At 33.3% G+C, this 18,120-nt stretch overlaps 2 protein-coding genes across 2 annotated transcripts; one reads left to right on the top strand and one right to left on the bottom strand.

Moving 5' to 3' along the window:
* Window positions 1-4,875: 4,875 nt before the first annotated feature.
* LOC130988285 (uncharacterized) lies at window positions 4,876-7,070 on the top strand. Its single transcript, XM_057912088.1, has 3 exons — window positions 4,876-6,186; window positions 6,396-6,568; window positions 6,664-7,070. Exons 1-3 carry the CDS (start codon window positions 5,764-5,766, stop codon window positions 6,728-6,730), a joined length of 663 nt encoding a protein of 220 aa, XP_057768071.1. The 5' UTR covers window positions 4,876-5,763; the 3' UTR covers window positions 6,731-7,070.
* A 3,047-nt stretch (window positions 7,071-10,117) lies between these two features.
* LOC130988284 (equilibrative nucleotide transporter 8) lies at window positions 10,118-12,198 on the bottom strand. The gene is made up of 2 exons (XM_057912087.1): window positions 11,340-12,198; window positions 10,118-10,988 (listed from the first exon to the last, which is right to left on the bottom strand). The coding sequence occupies exons 1-2, from the start codon at window positions 11,800-11,802 to the stop codon at window positions 10,285-10,287; spliced, it is 1,167 nt and encodes a 388-aa protein (XP_057768070.1). The 5' UTR covers window positions 11,803-12,198; the 3' UTR covers window positions 10,118-10,284.
* Window positions 12,199-18,120: the final 5,922 nt, after the last annotated feature.

The following is an 18,120-nucleotide window of genomic DNA, read 5'->3' as shown; positions in this document are numbered from 1 at the left end:
CGATCATCCCTGCCGCAACAAGAAGACGCAGATGATGAGTCACCAGCCAAATCACGTGAGAAACACGAAAAGGAATAGCTTTATGCTTACGGCTATTCCTCAAAGAGGATGTTTGCCTAAATTTATTTTAAAGCTTATAAGCGTTAATAGTTTATAAGATGTTTTAAAAGCTTATAAAATGTAGTTTCTCAATATTTTATAAGTTATTAAAGTGTTTGGATAATCCAACTAATTATAAGTTAGAGAGAGAAATTTTTTGATCGAACATGGATGAACTTTTAAGGGTATGATGAAAATAACAACTAGCTAAATGATTGTTGCATACAAGATTATGAAAAACAAATTGGATCGTTTAGACATTTATACAAATAATTCAGGCGTGTGTTCTACATAGAATTCTTACATTTTAGCTAGTTCGTATTTTATATTTTAAAAATTGTTTATAGCCCCAAGGATGAAAACAACTCTTAGAGTATAAAATAGAAATAGATTTATACCATCGATCCACCCATAATCTAACGGTTGAGATTTAATCTTAGAAAAATCGTATGTAAGTATATAAATTTTATGTAAAACACGTATGAATTCATTGTGTAAATGTCTGAATTGCGAAAATTAATTATTTTGTTACCTATGAGATTCGAACTCAAGATCATGAATTCATCCAACAAATGTATGAATCGCTGAAAATGGTATCTATTTTATAATTTAAGAAATGCTTTTATTTTAGCCTCCATATATATGATGTGGAACCATTCTCATAATAGTAAAGTTAGTTCTTTGATTACTTAAATGGATTGAAATTTGAGGATATCCTCAAGACAAATAAATTTTAGCTAGTTTTACTTGATTTATATCTCACTAAAAAAATATAATTAAAGAAATTATACTCTTGAAGATAAAAATACTTAAGCATACATCTTATGAATCATAGAAATTAACTAACCCTCTAATAAATTATAAGGTTTGGCAAATTTCATATATTGCAGCCTTACGGACTTTGTTTAATTTAATTTAGGTATGCAACCCGCAACTAAATTGAAGAAGTGAAGTTAATTAAAGCAAGGCAAATTCTTCTATAAGACTAAATGTATACATGAGACGGGTTGAATCGGAGTTGGGACGAGGGTCTGGGCGAGTCTAGCGCAGGTAGGGGCGGAGAAGAGTGCGGGTCAGATCAGGCTGGGCGCGGGTCACAGCTTCAAAGTAATTATTGTTTTGATGAAAAGTAATAATCAATATGTTGAAAAGTAATGTTTGTCAAATGTTACTTTACTTCATGACAATTGTCATTTTTTACACGAAGAATTTGTATTTTTCGTTTATCTGGTTAAGTAATTATTGTCGTAAAAAAAATCATTGATATAAAAAAAGTAATGAAAAATCAAATAAAAAAGCGTTGTTCCTGAGTATTCAACTTGCCCATTACGAATGATAAGTGAAGGAGATTATTACTAGGCTAACGTGAGTGGTTTATAGAATAACGCATATATATTGTATTTATACGTTCATACAAGAATTGGTCTCATGGATGAGATCAGTACCACAAGAGATTGATTCTTAAAACAAATATCAAGTGACCGTGAATTATGTGGACATGATAATTGTGTTAAAATGATGTCTTACTTAAATTGCGAAATTTGTTCATATAGTAAATTTTATTTGACATGTTTCGATGAATGCAAGTCGAGCATAAGTAGATTTGTGGTTATAATTAAATCAATGCTTGACATATTCGATCTTTGCAAGTCGAATATTAGTGTAAATGCATCAATGCTCGATTATTATGAATCGAGCAGTCGAGCATCAATAGTTAAGTATTAGTGTAAAATGCACTGATACTCGAAGGGTAGAAAAGTCCTAAACGAGTATTTATATATTTTGTAAAATATACTCCCTCCGTCCTTGAAATAACTTCTTCTTTTTCCTTTTTGGGATGTCCATCAAATACCTTTCTCTTTCTTTTCCTTTTTTTTTTTTTTCCATTTTTGGACAACTACCCCACCACTAATACTTTATTTATTTTTACTTTTCACTTTTCATCACTTCCAATACTAATTATAACACATTTTCACAATTTCCAATAATATTATAACATTTTTTTTCCACTATCAATACACTTTACAATTTTTTCTTAAAATCCGTACCGTCCCCAAATAGGAAGCTATTTCAGGGACGGAGGGAGTAGGAATTTTTAAAATTTTGTCTTTTAAAATGGATAGATACCATTTTCACCCAAATTAAAATTATCCATTTTATTAGATAATTTAGATTATGTATGGAAAATACTCATTTTTATGAAAATATAAAAACAAAATATCAAGAAGGGACAAAAAAAATCTTTAGATATGATAAAATTTGCGGTGAAAACCAATAACTCTCTTAATGGTGACAGTTCAAAATGAAATTATGGGCAATTTTTATTGATGTTCAAACAAAGTCTCATTAACAAATAAAATATTTTAAAGTCTTATTTGCTTTAATTAAAAATCTTATTTAATTTTATGAAAAGTATCACAATTTTTTGTAAAAATATAAAAATATAAATAAAAACATCTCAACAATTGAACCTAGTATCTATAGATTCATAAATCAACACTTTATCTATTGAACCATGAAGTTTTTATTGATTATTATAATAAATTTTATTTATAAAATGAAGAGATAAATGGTGAAAAAAGAATAAATAAAACATTTAAAAAGTGCTTTCCGTGAGTTTGAACTTAGAACAACTGGGAAGTGAATATCTCACTGTATCTATTGCGCTGTAACATGAACTTTGTATTTCCTCCGTCCACGAAATGATTACCCATATTTCATTTTTCGTCCATCCACGAAATGAGTACTTATTTCCCTTTTTGGCAAGTGTAGCTCACACATCTCTTTAATTAATACATTAAAAAAATGAAACCTTTAAACTATTCACATTACACTCCATATATTTTTTAAAATCCGTGCCGTCCACAAATGAGTACTCATTTCGTGGACGGAAGTAGTATTATTTTATAAAAAAAGTGTAGACACATTATTATTTCGCTTAATTATGTGATTTATCATATGCAAGATTTTTTTTTCACGGTGGGGATTGGGCAGCCGGAATCACGTGAACTGGATGATTTGTAGCCGTCAAATTTTAGGAAGGCGCACAGCCGTGGGTCCTACTTCACGTGACTAAATGTCACGGCCACCACCTGCCTGAAACAGACATCTTAATTTAATTGTTTTTTGGCTGAGTATGTGTTTATGGAGTATATAATAGGGCCAACTAAAGGCTTAATTACAGTAAATAATGCAATTTTTTTGGATCTTGCATTATTATTTTTAATTCCACAACCGCGAACCTTTATTCTTGTGTTCTTTTTAACGATAACTATAAGTCTATAATATCTGTACCTTTCCACGATACACGACACTTTACATTTATGACAATATTCTATATATATAAGGCAACTTGATAAATCGACTATCTATATAATAAATTAAAGAAGAGTTTTTTATCTTAAATTTTTTTCTTTCCTCTATCTTTTTCACTAAATTTTCTCCTTTTTTTTTTCTTATTTTTGTTTTAGTTCTTTTCAAAAAATTGTTAACTTCGATTCATAAAAAAAATGTTTACATGGATGTTAAATGAAATATTACAAGAAAATATTTAATTAGATGTAATAATTATAAAAAATAAATTTGAAATGAATAAGTTATATTTGTTCACTATTATTATCTCTAATTCGATGAATATATTTGTTCACTATCATTATCTCTAATGTTGAACATCTTACTCTTTTTCATTTTGTTTCCGTTTGTTGGTGGAAAAAAATACGTAAATGCCATTTTTCCCTTTCAAAAAAAGTTTACATGATTGTTTAATTATAATTATTTTAAATTTAAATATTTTTAAAATTATACTCCGCTTATAATGAAATTAAGGAGAAGGAAAATTGTATTAATTTTAATATGAATTTATAAATAAAAAATTAATTGTATATCTTAAGATTAGAATCTAAAATATTATATAGATTTATTTAATTATGTGTACAAATTTTTTATTTATATAAACATATTTGTTGTTATATATTTTTTATATTATTTGTTTTTTTTTTAATTTTTTAATTAGTTTTAGGCTATTTAAATATGAACTTTTAATAATAAAGAGACCAAAATTGTTATATTAAATGAGAGCTATTATTTATTATAATATAATACTCATTAAACTTAATATTACACTCATTAAGTTTATAGTATTGCTATTATACACTATTTTAATTGAAATACTAATATTTAAATTAACATAATTTTTTTGTTACCAATTAATCTAACTCATAAATAATGATATTTTGACATTTTTAAATAATTTAAAATTTTAAAATAAATAAATATATTGTGATCCGTACATTGCACGAGAGAGCGTACTAGTTTGCTACTATAAAAATTGAAGAATAGTAGTCACCTTTATAAAAAAAAATAGGGACACAATAATTATTGTTATTAAAATACATTAATTTTTATATGATTAACACGAATTCACAAAGTTTATGTTAGAGTATTTTTATACTCATTATTATTGTCATTATGTAGACAACACAAGTGTTTTCCAATGTTCTACTTTGTTGTTTAGAATAGTTGCTTCACGAGTTGCTTTCTATATTCTAAGTTCGCTGAAGACTCCTATTAGCTCTGTACTTGCGGATTTTTGAGATAAACTTGGAGTTATCCATTACATATTTGTGGATAAACATGGATCGGATTCTGCATATTGAGGAGAGTTATTTCGTTCCAATTTATCAGATAGACTCCAACTAGTTCAGAGAGTCCTATTCAAAGCATGCTTCCTGCTAGGGTTTGACTATATATATGCGATGATAAGGACCAGAGTGGGTTGTTGTTTTTTGGTATTACTCTACTGTATTTTGAGAGTATTTTTGTGGGCTTTGTTCAGAGCATACAGTACGTGTGAGTGTGTTCTTATATTTTGCTTTTTCATCTTGTAAGCGTTGGGTGTTGATTGGTTTATTCTTTCGTTCCCTTACACCATCTTGTTGGTGTAAGTTTGTTTATATTGTTGGGTTTAGGTGGTGAATGTGTAGCATTCACACTTAGAGAGTGAGTCGGTGTCTTACTCTCAGTTATTCACTTTGGTGGAGGTTTGGGAAGATATAGAGGCTAGGAAGAACGAGTCTTCGCGTGTAAGTACTTTGTATATCTTATCGTCATTAGTGGATAATTTAACCTGGCCGTGCCCCCCCCCCCCACCCCAACCCACCCCCCAGACGTAGGTGTGTTTTATCACCAAATTGGGTAACCAATTTTGGTGGTTTTGTTCTTTATGTTTTGATGCACAATTGTTGCGTCAGTATCTCTGTGTGTTATAACTTATGGATAACTGCGAGATTTAGTGTGTTTGGATAGGTGAAAATTTCAGTTTATATTATGAAGGATTTGTTAAATCTATTTTTTTGTTCTTAATGAAATTGTTAAATTATTAGTTTTTTATTTGAACTTTCGTCCAAAATTTCTATCATGAAATCGAATAATAGAATAATTATCTTATGAAAATCTCGAATTTAAAATTTAATAAATGCAGCCTCTAATCAGGGAGCTTTTTTTTTTCTAGCAATTAATTAAGTTTTCTTTTTTGATTTTTAATTTATTAAATCAATACAAAATATGGTACCACTATATATATAAAGGCCTGCCTGCTCTCCAAGGTTGAGGAACAAAAAGATCAGTTGCGACATATTCAGAGTTCTCTCTCTCTCTCTCTCTAAAATGCTTTTGAGAAGCTCTTCAACACCTATGCTGAAGTCATGGGTTCCCCAGTCCACTCCCGAAACAGAATTCTGTGTGCAAATGGCTACCAAATCACTACCAACATCCTGTTCCATTTCATTCGACCACCATCCTATCAACAAAATCGCCACAAATCTAACCCAATCTCATCTCATGCATCATAGATTTCTTGTTCCGCTTGAGGATGGAGAAGAAGACGTAGAAGAAATGGGCTGCACGCCGGCGGTGGTTGGCGGCAGCGGCGGAGGCGTAAGTGGCGGCGGAGATGGAGATGGAGACGGAGATGAGGGCGGCTGTTGGGACTCAAATGACACTAGTATGGATGTGTATTATAAGTGCATGATTGAGGCCGACCCCATAAATTCCATGCTTTTAACCAACTATGCTAGATTTTTGAAAGAGGTATATATGTCCATCACTTTTTCTTCATTCTTTTATTTGATCATATGTTTCACAATCCTCACTGCTTTTATTAATTCCATTTTAACACCCTTTCATTTTTTAAAACTCATCCCCCCCAAATGATACTATAGTTTATTAGGGACGAAGAAAGTATTATTTAATATTAAAACCAAGTAATTGTTTGTTAATGGAGTATAAAATATAAACAGATTCGTGGAGACTTTGTGAAGGCAGAAGTGTATTGTGGAAGGGCAATATTGGCAAATCCAAGTAGTGGAAATGCTTTGTCACTATATGGTGATCTAATATGGCACAAATATGAAGATGCAAACCGCGCTCACGTCTATTTTGATCGTGCCGTCAAAGCCGAACCGGACAACGGGTAAAGATTCTATGCTATTTATTTTTAAATTTTAATTTGGACATTAGGTGTAATATTTAATTGATTATTAATTATGGGATTTCATTTTATGGCAGCTATGTCATGGCTTCATATGCTCGATTTCTTTGGGACGCTGAGGATGAAATTGAAGACCAACAATAAACCATTTTTTAGTAATTAATACTGAATATCTGAAGTCAAAGATTTCAAGTTTGATTTTACAATTATACAATCTTTTAAAATATTTATTTTTCATACACAAACAAAACATTAATTTCTAACTCTACTCCTTGCTCTTGTTTCTTTTTTATTTTTGTTTTTGTTTTTGTGTTTTTATCTAAAAATAAATTTCGTTTATGTAGAATTGTAAACTATGCTAGTGTTTTGTACTTCAATTTTTTTCAATCGCGTAACCGCTTTTATAAAAGATGCTAACACATGTAATATATGTGAATGAGATTGTCATTGTAATCTAAATTATTTATTAGAATGATTGATCCTACATGAAGTGTATATATGTAATAATCAATACAAGAAAAGCTACCAGACACCGATGGAATTAACGACGGAACGTGTTTCGTTACAGAATACCGACGAATTAACGACGGAATAACGATGAATTCATAGTCTAAAGAAAAACGTCAGATATACCGACGGATGTAGAAAAAACGATGCCGGGAAAAATTCCCGCGAACGTACCGACGGATTCACCGACGGTCTTGCGATGGAAACATAACGATGGATTCTAAGACCGTCATTACTTTATTATTATTTTTTTAATATTTTTAAGATTTAAAATTGGAATCAGCGACGGAATATGATCCGTCGGCAGTAGTACCGATGGATCATATTCCATCGTAAAGTTATTTATGTTTTAGTAATTTAAATTTTAAAATTAAAATCTGTGATGGAATCGCGTTTTCGTCGGTGGTGGCGATGGAATCGCGTTTCCGTCGGGGGTTTTAATAATTTAAATTTTAGGCCCAAATTATTAATCTATTAATAGTTTGGGTCTAAAATTTAACACACACTATGGGATAGCTTGCGATACTTAATCCCATGAAATCAATGACGGGGAATAGTTATACACTCCAATAAAGATTAAGAGAATCCAATAATGAAAGTAATTCGTATATGTGGTTTTGTTAAAATATCACAAATTTAACGTTTATGTTTATGGGGATACCATAATAACACTCAATCCTCTCACCAAACTATAAACACAAAATTTTCTGTACATTCGGGTTGACCCGTACTCAGATCCTGATCCACATGCTAATCTAAACCAGCATACTGATCCAAATTGTGTAAATGATACTATTCAGTTATACAAATAACACTACTTATAATTGACACTATTCAATTATATAAATAACGCTGTAACATTTTAAAATGTTATAGTGTCATTTTCAATCTTATAGTGTTATTTAAAATAGGGTTAAGGTGCGAATCCACCCCTGAACTAGACACCCTAGAGCTTTGACCCCCTCATACTCGACCTTGTTGCAAAAACCTTCTCCATAGTCCAAAATAAGGATGCATTTAAACCCATGAAGAAAACGACTATTTAACGTCGTTTCCTTTGATTTTTTTTTTTATATATATAATTTTGAAGTGGGTCCCACCATTTCTTGTCCATCCTCTGCCTGAAGAACCACGCCGCCGCATTCGGCAGCCACACTCCTCTTGAAAATCGCGCTCCTCACACTGTTCTAGACCTTCCGGGACCTAACACTAAGGTTCTAAGAGAATTTATGTAATCAGTAGTAGACTGATTTCTGCTTTTGGATTCTCTTCTTCGATTCAAACTTTGAAAGGCTTTGATTGGCTGAGTGGCAATTTCGGCAGCGTTTCAGCTTGTGTATTTGAATCGGTGAAAATTGAAGTGTTCCTCGAGCTCTATTTATAGGCGAGGTCTTAAATAGATCCGTTGGCGGAGATGGTCTTTAAGAATTCATCCGTTGGAGAGAAATTCGAACTTGGTTGAGGCTTCAATCTTCGAGGTTTCTTGTTTGGTGAGAAACGGCTACTCAGGTACAGGAGATAAGATGTCTCTGAAAAGGTAATCACCAAAAAGGAATGCTCTGCAGAGAAAAGACGATCCTCTGAATCTCTGCATTTAATGCGACTGTACTTGGAGTGCGTGGCTTCCTTTTAACTTCTATAGTATCAGTCCGAGGAAGAATGCATGTTAACTAATAGTTAACTTTAGTATCAGTTCGCCGAATCCACGTGGCCTGCATTAATGAATCAGTCATAACTGATTCTTCAGTTGAGAAACTCGTTTAGTCAAATATCAGTATTTGACTCTGCCTTTAATCGCGAACAACAGTCGAGTTCTTCAGGCTTCAGCCTTTAGTCCTTCGTTCTTCATTCTTCATTCATCTGGTCTTCAGTCTTCAGAACACTAGCTAAACTAGAAGGTGAACTTCAACACTTGAGTTCGAAAGGTTCTAGTCTATTACAAGAAAAGCCTAAGCATTTTGGTATCATCAAAACAAGGGCTATGATATTTCATTAAGTTCCCAAATAAAGATAACACTCTCCAACAAAACGGTGCTAATATATCCACCAATCACCAATTAGCAATTAGCAATTTCTGCGTGAAAATCATAAGACTAATTAGAAGTGAATTTTCACAATTATATATCAAGAGTCAGGAGACCCAGTGCCGGCAGTAGTGAGACTGGAAAGCCTGAACAACAGTGCTAATAAGAGGTGCGACCTCGCCGGAGAAGACAGCTGTGACGGATTTTCAAGGGGAAAGGAGAAGCTGATTTGTATCAGCTTGATGTGATGTGAACTTGTGAGAAGGTAAGATGAAGTAAAGATGGGGGAATCAGAGGCGATTCTGTCAAGCCATTTACGAGCCACCGCCATGGTCAGCGTCTCCGACGCCGTCTTCCCCACTCCATCTCTCGCTGAAGCCTGGGACCGCGAGTCGCCGTCAGCTCCGACGTCGCCACCGGCGCCGCGCATGCAGCTACTGGCGAGAGAGAGAGAGAGAACAGAGCGACCAAGAGATAGAGACGGAGAGGAGAGAGTGAAATGTGGGTATTTTTTTAATTTCAATCTTAGGGGCAATTTAGTCATTTAACACAAAAAGTGAGTATTTTTTAAAAAATTTATTTGAGTGGGTAAATTTTAAGTTTACTAAAAAAAGTGGCTACTTTCTATATTGACTCTATATATTATCCTTCAAACCAAATAAGATATAACAAATGTGGTCCCACTTTAAGTAAGTTTATATCTCATTATATTATTCCTCCATTTAGAGGGATAAAAAGCAAACACACCCACCCTTAATATTTATAAAATGTACCGATCATTTAACAAGTCAATTTTGGTAAATTCTTTCTCCATTTTATACACATCTTCCAACCATTTATTAAAAACTCATGCCCTCCCAACCACACTATAATTTTCGTAGATGGAGAAAGTAATATATTATCTTTATAATTTATAATTTTACCTTTTAAATTGATTTTATTTATAAGCTTTTATATATAAAAAGATAAAAGATTGGTACTTACGTGAATAGCTTGCAAGTTACAAACGTTATCGGTAGATTTGTCATTTCATCAATTGGTCATTTATATTTAAATTATACATTGAAAATTATCCCAAATTGGAACAAATATCCCAACACAAAATCAACAGGAACAACTACCTAAACATACACACAATTCCAAATCACGACATAATTTCATTAATTTTCAAATGACCCAAAACCACCCTATGACTGAGCCGGCCACCAGCCCCACCGCCAGCATCACCGCCATAACAATGGCGGCGACCTCCGCCTCCGCCTCCGGCACCGCCTTGGGCGCCAGGATCATCAGAACGCTAGTAAGGTAGCCATTACTAAACCCCAGCATCAACGTCAGCACCACCACGGGCGCCTCCGTCCTCAGCCACTCCGGCCCCCGGAAACACCCAACAAACAGCGGGTACAGCGCCAACCTCGCCACGCACCACCACGTCGCCGCCTCGATCCCCTCCATCACGTACACCGCCGTCGCCGCCTTCCCCACGAAATCCGACAAATTGTACGTCGCGATCAGCGCGATCGGGTACCAATCCTTGAGCACTTGGGATTTGATGTTCTCCGCTAAAAAACCCGGGAAAATCGACAGCGTCACCGTGTAGATCATCAGCACCCCGAATGCCGGAAACCTAATTTTCTTGAAAGTTTGCCGCAATCTGAGCTTCGAGCAGCTGTTCACCGGTAACATTTGTCGGAAATTCGTGTAGTGATGCTGCATTACCGGCAGCTTGTAGAGCAGATTGCAGATGATGATGCATAAAATTAGGGCTGCAGAGCCCACGACGAAGTAGAATTCAGCACTCGTTTTTAGGCCTTGTGGTGTTGGAGGGAGTGATGCTTTTGTTATCACCCTCAATATGCTAATCAATACACCTAAAACCAAAATTAATTATTACAATATCATAAAATACACTCCAACTAGATAATTGCGTTTTAAATCTCGAATTTTGGACTTTGTTGCAAATTAGACTGACCTTTAAATATATATTTAAATATATATTGAAAATCCGGCCCCTTCTATTTTTTTATACGAGTTTGGAGCTTAAACTTAGCTATTCATCGAAGATGGAATAATTTATATTTTTTGAAGCCCATCATTGTGGATTGTCAAGGGCTAAATAATTGAGTCAAAAGTTGGCGCGACGAGTGAGTTCAAAAGCGATTGAGACATTATTAAAATAAAATCCAAAATTTGGGATTGAGATTTGGAATGGAAAAACATACCAGAGGAGGCGGTGCCGGCGAAAACAGCCTGCATGTAGTGTTTGGGGAGCTTCCCAGCGGCTCCAATAAGGGTACCTCCAATCAATCCATCAGCAAACCCACATATCATAACTGTGAGAACCACCACATAGTAAGAGGTTGTTGTACTCATTTGGGGGCATGTCCAATTCATTAGAGGAGTAGCCATTAATGACACAAGAAACATAGAAAACCCCAAGTTCAATCTCAACCTCACACTCAAACTCAAACTCTTGGGGCAGTTCAAGAGGAGGACAAGAAGTAGCAACGACGAGCCCATGTACACGACGGAGAAGACCCTCTCCACGTGGCGGCCCGGGTAGATGGAGCCGAAGTAGTCCACCGCGGTGATCAACGCGTTCCACGGCAGCAAATTCCCAGCTCCCAGAAAGAAATGGAGAATATATGCTACCTTGAATTTGTCATGGCTCATCTTGCCCTCCATTTTTGTCACATGCAAGAATTTTGAATTTTTCACATTCAAGAATATTGGTGGGATTGCATTATTTATCGTGGAATGCGACAAATTATATACTTATGTAAATTGAAAGTGTGACAGAATATATATCTATCTAAGAAACTGATGGTAAGTGATGATGCTTGCAGCAGAATTCTTGATCAAAATTTGATGGTTGGCAGCTTACTTCTTGTCCGTGTCAATCATGTGAGTCGTTAGCTATAGCTAGGGTTGATAATTAATCAATGCTAGCCTCGAAAATGCCTTTGTTCCTCCTGTCACACTTTTATTAGCTATATATGTTTTGAGAAATGATATTGCATAGTATTCTCTCTCTATATTCATATATATGCTACTTCATTTTCTCTCTCATCATTACAAATGATATTGCATAGTATTCTCTCTAAAGTGATATATATGCTACTTCATTTTCTCTCTCATCATTACAAATGACATTGCATAGTATTCTCTCTCTAAATTGATATATATGCCTTTGTTCCTCTTGTCACCGGATTTTTTTTATTGAGTTCTCATTTCTAAATAATCCTTCTAGATTGATAAAACTTGTAAATCTAGTCACTTTTACTTTCCATGCACAAAGAAATATTGCCTATAAAATTAAATTATTAACAACGATCATTAATTGTCATTATTTTTGGCGTGCTAGCTTACCATTTTGTCATGTCTATGGTGATTGCATTAGAAATGTGAGATGACCCTCGTGCATGTTAAATTTCACTTCCCAAACTTGAATGCTTTGTTTTCTTATATTCTACCTCAACCACGTCTAACTTTTTACCTCATCCTTTTCACTTCAAAAAAGGGGGCATTAACAACAGAAATATAGCGATGGAATTTAGTCTGTTGGAACGGTAGAATTTAATTAAACAGATTAATAACAGAGTTTTGGTTGAATTTTTTTTTTCACCGACAGACTGTGATGCGAAACATATGCCACTGTTAATATGATAGATGTAGCGTGAAATTCTAATTGTTAAACTTACCTCTTATAAAATCGATATTTAGAAAAAAAACATCGATATTTGTCCGAATCCATTTACAAAAGCCTCCGCTACTATTAAATGCAATAGCATGAAAATTGATTTTTCGAAATCTCAAACTCGAAAATTAAATAACATACTACTCCTTAAATAGTAGGAAAATAATATGGGTTTAAAGCAAACTTTACATCAAGAGTGCTAGTGTTCTTTTTCCTTTGTTTCTTTTGTGTAGAAATTTGTGGTAAAGCATGATTTATCAAGGAACCTAACATCGGAGTTGACAGGGCAGTTGACAAATTTAGGTAAAAATTTACATAGGATTTGATATATAAGTTTGAAAATCCATGGAATCAAATTGGGGCTGCATATATATATGCTCATTATTTTATTCTCACAATGTAGGGTCAAAAATTGGATGGGTCGCACCCTTATTTTATTTGCACATGCTATACATATCAAATAAAATAGTCCATATATCTGGAACAACTCGGGTACCGAACAGATCATATGGAATAATACATCAATAAAGTGAGTACTACCTAAGAGAATATGGTAGACCACTACATCCGATATTCACATGGTGATTCTCTCTCTCAATTTTGATGTCTTGTTCTTTCTCACTACTTTTTTAAATAATAGCATATGTTACTTTCTATAATAATATATCGTCTATATTTCATTAACTCAACTAAAATTTATACTCCCGTCCCACCTATCTTGAAACATTTTCTTAGGGGCCATTTGATTTGCAGTTTAGGATTGATTAGAATTAAAATTATCTTGAGAAATTAGTGTGGATTAGTGTGGATTTATATTATTTCATGGGTGTTTGATATCATGGCTACTTAATCCTATATTGTGTTTGATATCCATAGGATTATGTTGGATTATATTATCTAATACCAAAACTATCCTCATAAAAAGTACTCATAGACATATTATGGAAGTGGGTATTTTAATATATTAAGTCTTTTTAAAAATATCATGTGTGTCCACCATTACTTGGGCATTTGCATCGATATGCGTGAGGAAAGGTAGCAGAATTTTTATCCAACTTCGCAGTATTAAAGTTATCCGATGGAGGGGGGGGATTATTAGTATGGGTTATTCCCACAAAATAACATGTAGAAGTAGGATTAAGTAGGAGTTGACCACATTAATAGAACATGATATCAAACATCACACTAACCTGTATTAATTTAATTTATCCTACTTATAAACCCATATCAAACAGACCCTTATTTGACAAAAAAATTATCCTTTATTCACCTTTTTCACTATTTCACCTATGCACAAAACACTATTTTCGTAATTCCCGTGCCCAGAAAAAAGGTCTCAAGATAATCGAAACAGAGGGAGTAATTATTTTTCATATTTAATATGTACTCCTTCAATTCACCAATTCATGATCCGTTTTTACATTTAGGTCAATCCATAAGAAATAGACTTGATTATTTCATTTTTTGGTAAATTTGTCACGCACAATCCTCTATTTTTAACTCTTAAGAGTTTTCTTTTGCCAAAGAGGCCTGTGTAGTAGATCTAGTTCCGTCATGTTAGAAGAGTTTCTTAAAATCAGTATCATTATGAAAGGGTCATGAATTGATGAGCGAAGGAAGTATTCTTTTAGTTAAAAATAATTATTTGGGTGGTCTAATTTTACAAAATTAGAATATATAATTATTTAATTAATATCAAGTACTCCGTATTGTATGATAATAATTTTGTATTTTAAAACATAAATATAATAAAAATTAATTGTGGCACATTGAGTAGAGATAGAAGATCCCAAATATTACCCGAATTGTGGACCATAAATCCTGAACTGCAAAGCCCAATCTATATATTATATAAAAGAGCAGTTTAACGGCTATTTTTTGCCGCCAACTGCTCTCTCCAATTTTAAAATTTTCAAAATTTCAAATTTGTTAACTAATGTAATTCTAGACGTTGTTCTTTCATAGCTGTCATTTTGCAGATTTTAGAACCCACGATTTTATCAAATTAAAAAAAAAATCAACACCCGCAATTTGCATTGACATCCTCAAAAAAAATTGAATAAAGATTATTTTTTAACACCCACGATTGGATTTTCACAACTGCATCAATTAAACAGGTTTAACAATTATTTTAATTTTAATTATGTATTTTAGCACCTAGACATTCATTTAATTACACCACTACATCAATTTAAAAAATTAACTCCCATGATTGAATCAATTACTCCACGATTTTATAAACAAAATTCATAATTTACACCATCTATAAACATCACTTCTCTAACCCTCATTGTCTGAATTCCATAGCAAAAAAAATAAAATCATTCTCATTATTTTTACTTTTCATTTAAATGGCCCCTATGTTCGGCGTTTACATGGCATGTATGCATTTATGACTCACTGATGAAATCATTTTTCACATAAATATTTTCTTATTAAAATCGAAACCCCAACTAAAATAATGCAACATCATTATTCAATATTATAAAATTAAACTTAATAAATTTACCATTTTTATTATGAAAATGAAACCTGTTTTTTCAATTCTTAGCATGTTGTATAGGAACTTTATTTTAGAATTTGTATTTAAACAAAATGACCACATAAATATGATAAATATATATGCAATCCAAAAATATACTATTAAATTATATGAAAACAAATAGTTTTGAACATCTTAAAATATTATATGATGTATAATGATACTCATTTTCATTTATACTTACTTTTGATGGTGAATTTATATATTTATACACATTATCAATGAAAATCAATTAATTGGTAATTGAAAATACAAAATTGAAAATTTATATATTTTCGAATTCATGTTTTTTATTGAAATTATATAGTAGATAATTTTAATATTTTATTTAGATTTATATTTACATTTATTTATATCTAAATTATATATATTTAATATGTATATTTATTTATTTAAAACATCGTTCAGTTTCGATACTGATCGTGCATCGCACGAGTGGGCGTGTGCTAGTTGTTGTAATATTACGGTTCTTATCTTAGGTGCACGTGATCTGAGATAAGATAGTTTAATAAAATAGATATCAGATAATATGATCCACTTCCATGCATATATAAATAGTAATGAGATGTAATTATATTGATAACTAACTAAGCAGGTTCTCAAATATACGCTTTAAATGGGAAAATGGTCTATTCAGCTAACATAAAAGACGCATTTTATATCTCATTTGAACTGAAAAAAGGGGGAAAATTAAAAAGAATTAGTGTTAATATCATGTGATGCAAATTATTGATTCCCAATTTGTATGGTTATAACTTATAAGGCTTCCACCAAATTATTTCACCTTAAACCTAAACTTCAATTCGATCACACATAACTCAAAAACATCACGGCCTTTTTTCTCCACTTAATTATCACTATTAATTTTATGAGTACATGGAATAGATACAATACTGTGACATCTGTATCACTCCTAAACTTATGTGATGTATAATGTAGTAATAATGTATACGTGAATATATAGTAGAAACATGACACAAAATAATAATAGTTCAATTTTATTAGGCATACATCGGAAAAACACTATATATACTGACACAAAATTTATTTTTATTTACACATAAATTAGTTAACATATTATTGAAAGTTGTAGGGTACGTCGTACGTAGAAGAATCTAAGAGGAAAAGAAAATATTATAGCTAATATTTGTAAAAGTACCGAGTAACATAGTCTAGTAACTTTTAATTGTAAAACAGTGTTTTTTATTATTATTATTATTATTATGGTAGGATTTGTGCCTTTTAAGTAGCCGAAGCCCATTTTAATTTATTACATATTAGAAATATTAGGATCCTTGAAATTGTATTATGCGAATAATTTGATGGATTTAATATTTTTTTTGAAGGGAATCATCGGTAGTCAACACATGGTGATAGAAGATTCACATATGATTGTTGAAAAATGGCGAAGCTTTAGGGGAAGATTGAGCCCCAAATCTCCTTCCACCGGGGCTCAATCTCCTTCCACCATTTATTTATTCCTTGAGGTTGATTGATGGAATTCTGTGACGCACATCTAAATAGAGGAGTCATTGGTTATAAAATGGAGCATCCTCCAATTAGACCCCACCCTGGTATCCAAATGTCTTTCAATTTGAGAAGAGAGTCCACATGCTTAGCCTGCCTTAAAATTCACCAATTTTTCAAATCCAATTCCGCCTTTAGATTTTGGGTTACGGACAGACTTACCATTAGAGCATCTACAACGCTTACACGACATCCTTGCCCAACGACCTCCTCTCGAATTCGGCGGCCGTCGACTGCTGTCGGCACCACATCCTTGCCCAATGACCTCTCCGAATACCCACGCTCAACGGCTCAAGGCAGAGGGGTAAGCCCTAATTCTTCCAATTTAAGGGGTCGCCGACGTCACCGTGGCTTCTTCTCCGATGAATGTTGGCGCCACATCCTTGCCCAACGACCTCTCTGAATACCCACGCTCAAGACAGAGGGGCAAGCCCTAATTCTTCCAATTTAGGGGTCGCCGCCGCCGCCACCGTTGTGGCTTCTTCTCCCTCTCTCTCAAGTCGCCTCTCTCTCACAATCAATTGGAGAAGAGGGAAAGGGAGTCTTCCTCTCATTTATGAAATCAAACCCGTCGTTGCCTTCCTCTCAAATCCGGCGATGCTTGATGTTTCTGAGGTCCGTCGGACGCACGCCGACGTCCTCCTCTTCCTTTGAGAAAGCTCCGGCGATGGTGAGGTTCAATCCAACGGAACCCTAGTTATAAGATTAGGGATGTAAATTCTGAAAAGACCAAAAATGACGACGTTTTGATAGTAATAAAATCAAATAAACGTGAGGCAAAACGACGCCGCGTTGCCTATCGGAATTCTATGCCACGTAGATTAGTCCGATTGCCAAGTCAGCTTCAATTTTGCCGGAAAACTTCGCATGATGCAAATCGCGACAAGAGAATTAATTGTGATATACTGAGGCAGATTTTCTGAAAACGATGCAAAACACGAAAACCAAAATAGTTATAGGATTTAGCGGCTATTAGCCCTTTATATTCTTTTTTTTAAATGACATGGAAAAAACAACTTCGTTTCGTATCATGTTCTATTGTGTTTATCCCTAATTCTTGATTATTATCGTGAATTTCAAACACGATAGAAGTGAATTTTAAATTTCAGAGTGATTTTTTTAAAATGATATGATACGAAACGTCATTTTTGCCATTGCATTTTTAAAAAATAGAATATAAATTACATTGTGGCATCGGCGAGCCACATCACGTTTTTGGTGATCAGCAAATAGATGC

Source organism: Salvia miltiorrhiza, chromosome 6 (assembly GCF_028751815.1).
Source record: "Salvia miltiorrhiza cultivar Shanhuang (shh) chromosome 6, IMPLAD_Smil_shh, whole genome shotgun sequence".
Lineage (NCBI taxonomy): Eukaryota > Viridiplantae > Streptophyta > Magnoliopsida > Lamiales > Lamiaceae > Salvia > Salvia miltiorrhiza.
The sequence above is the reverse complement of the archived record's forward strand: the minus strand, read 5'-3'. Positions and strand labels throughout refer to the sequence as shown.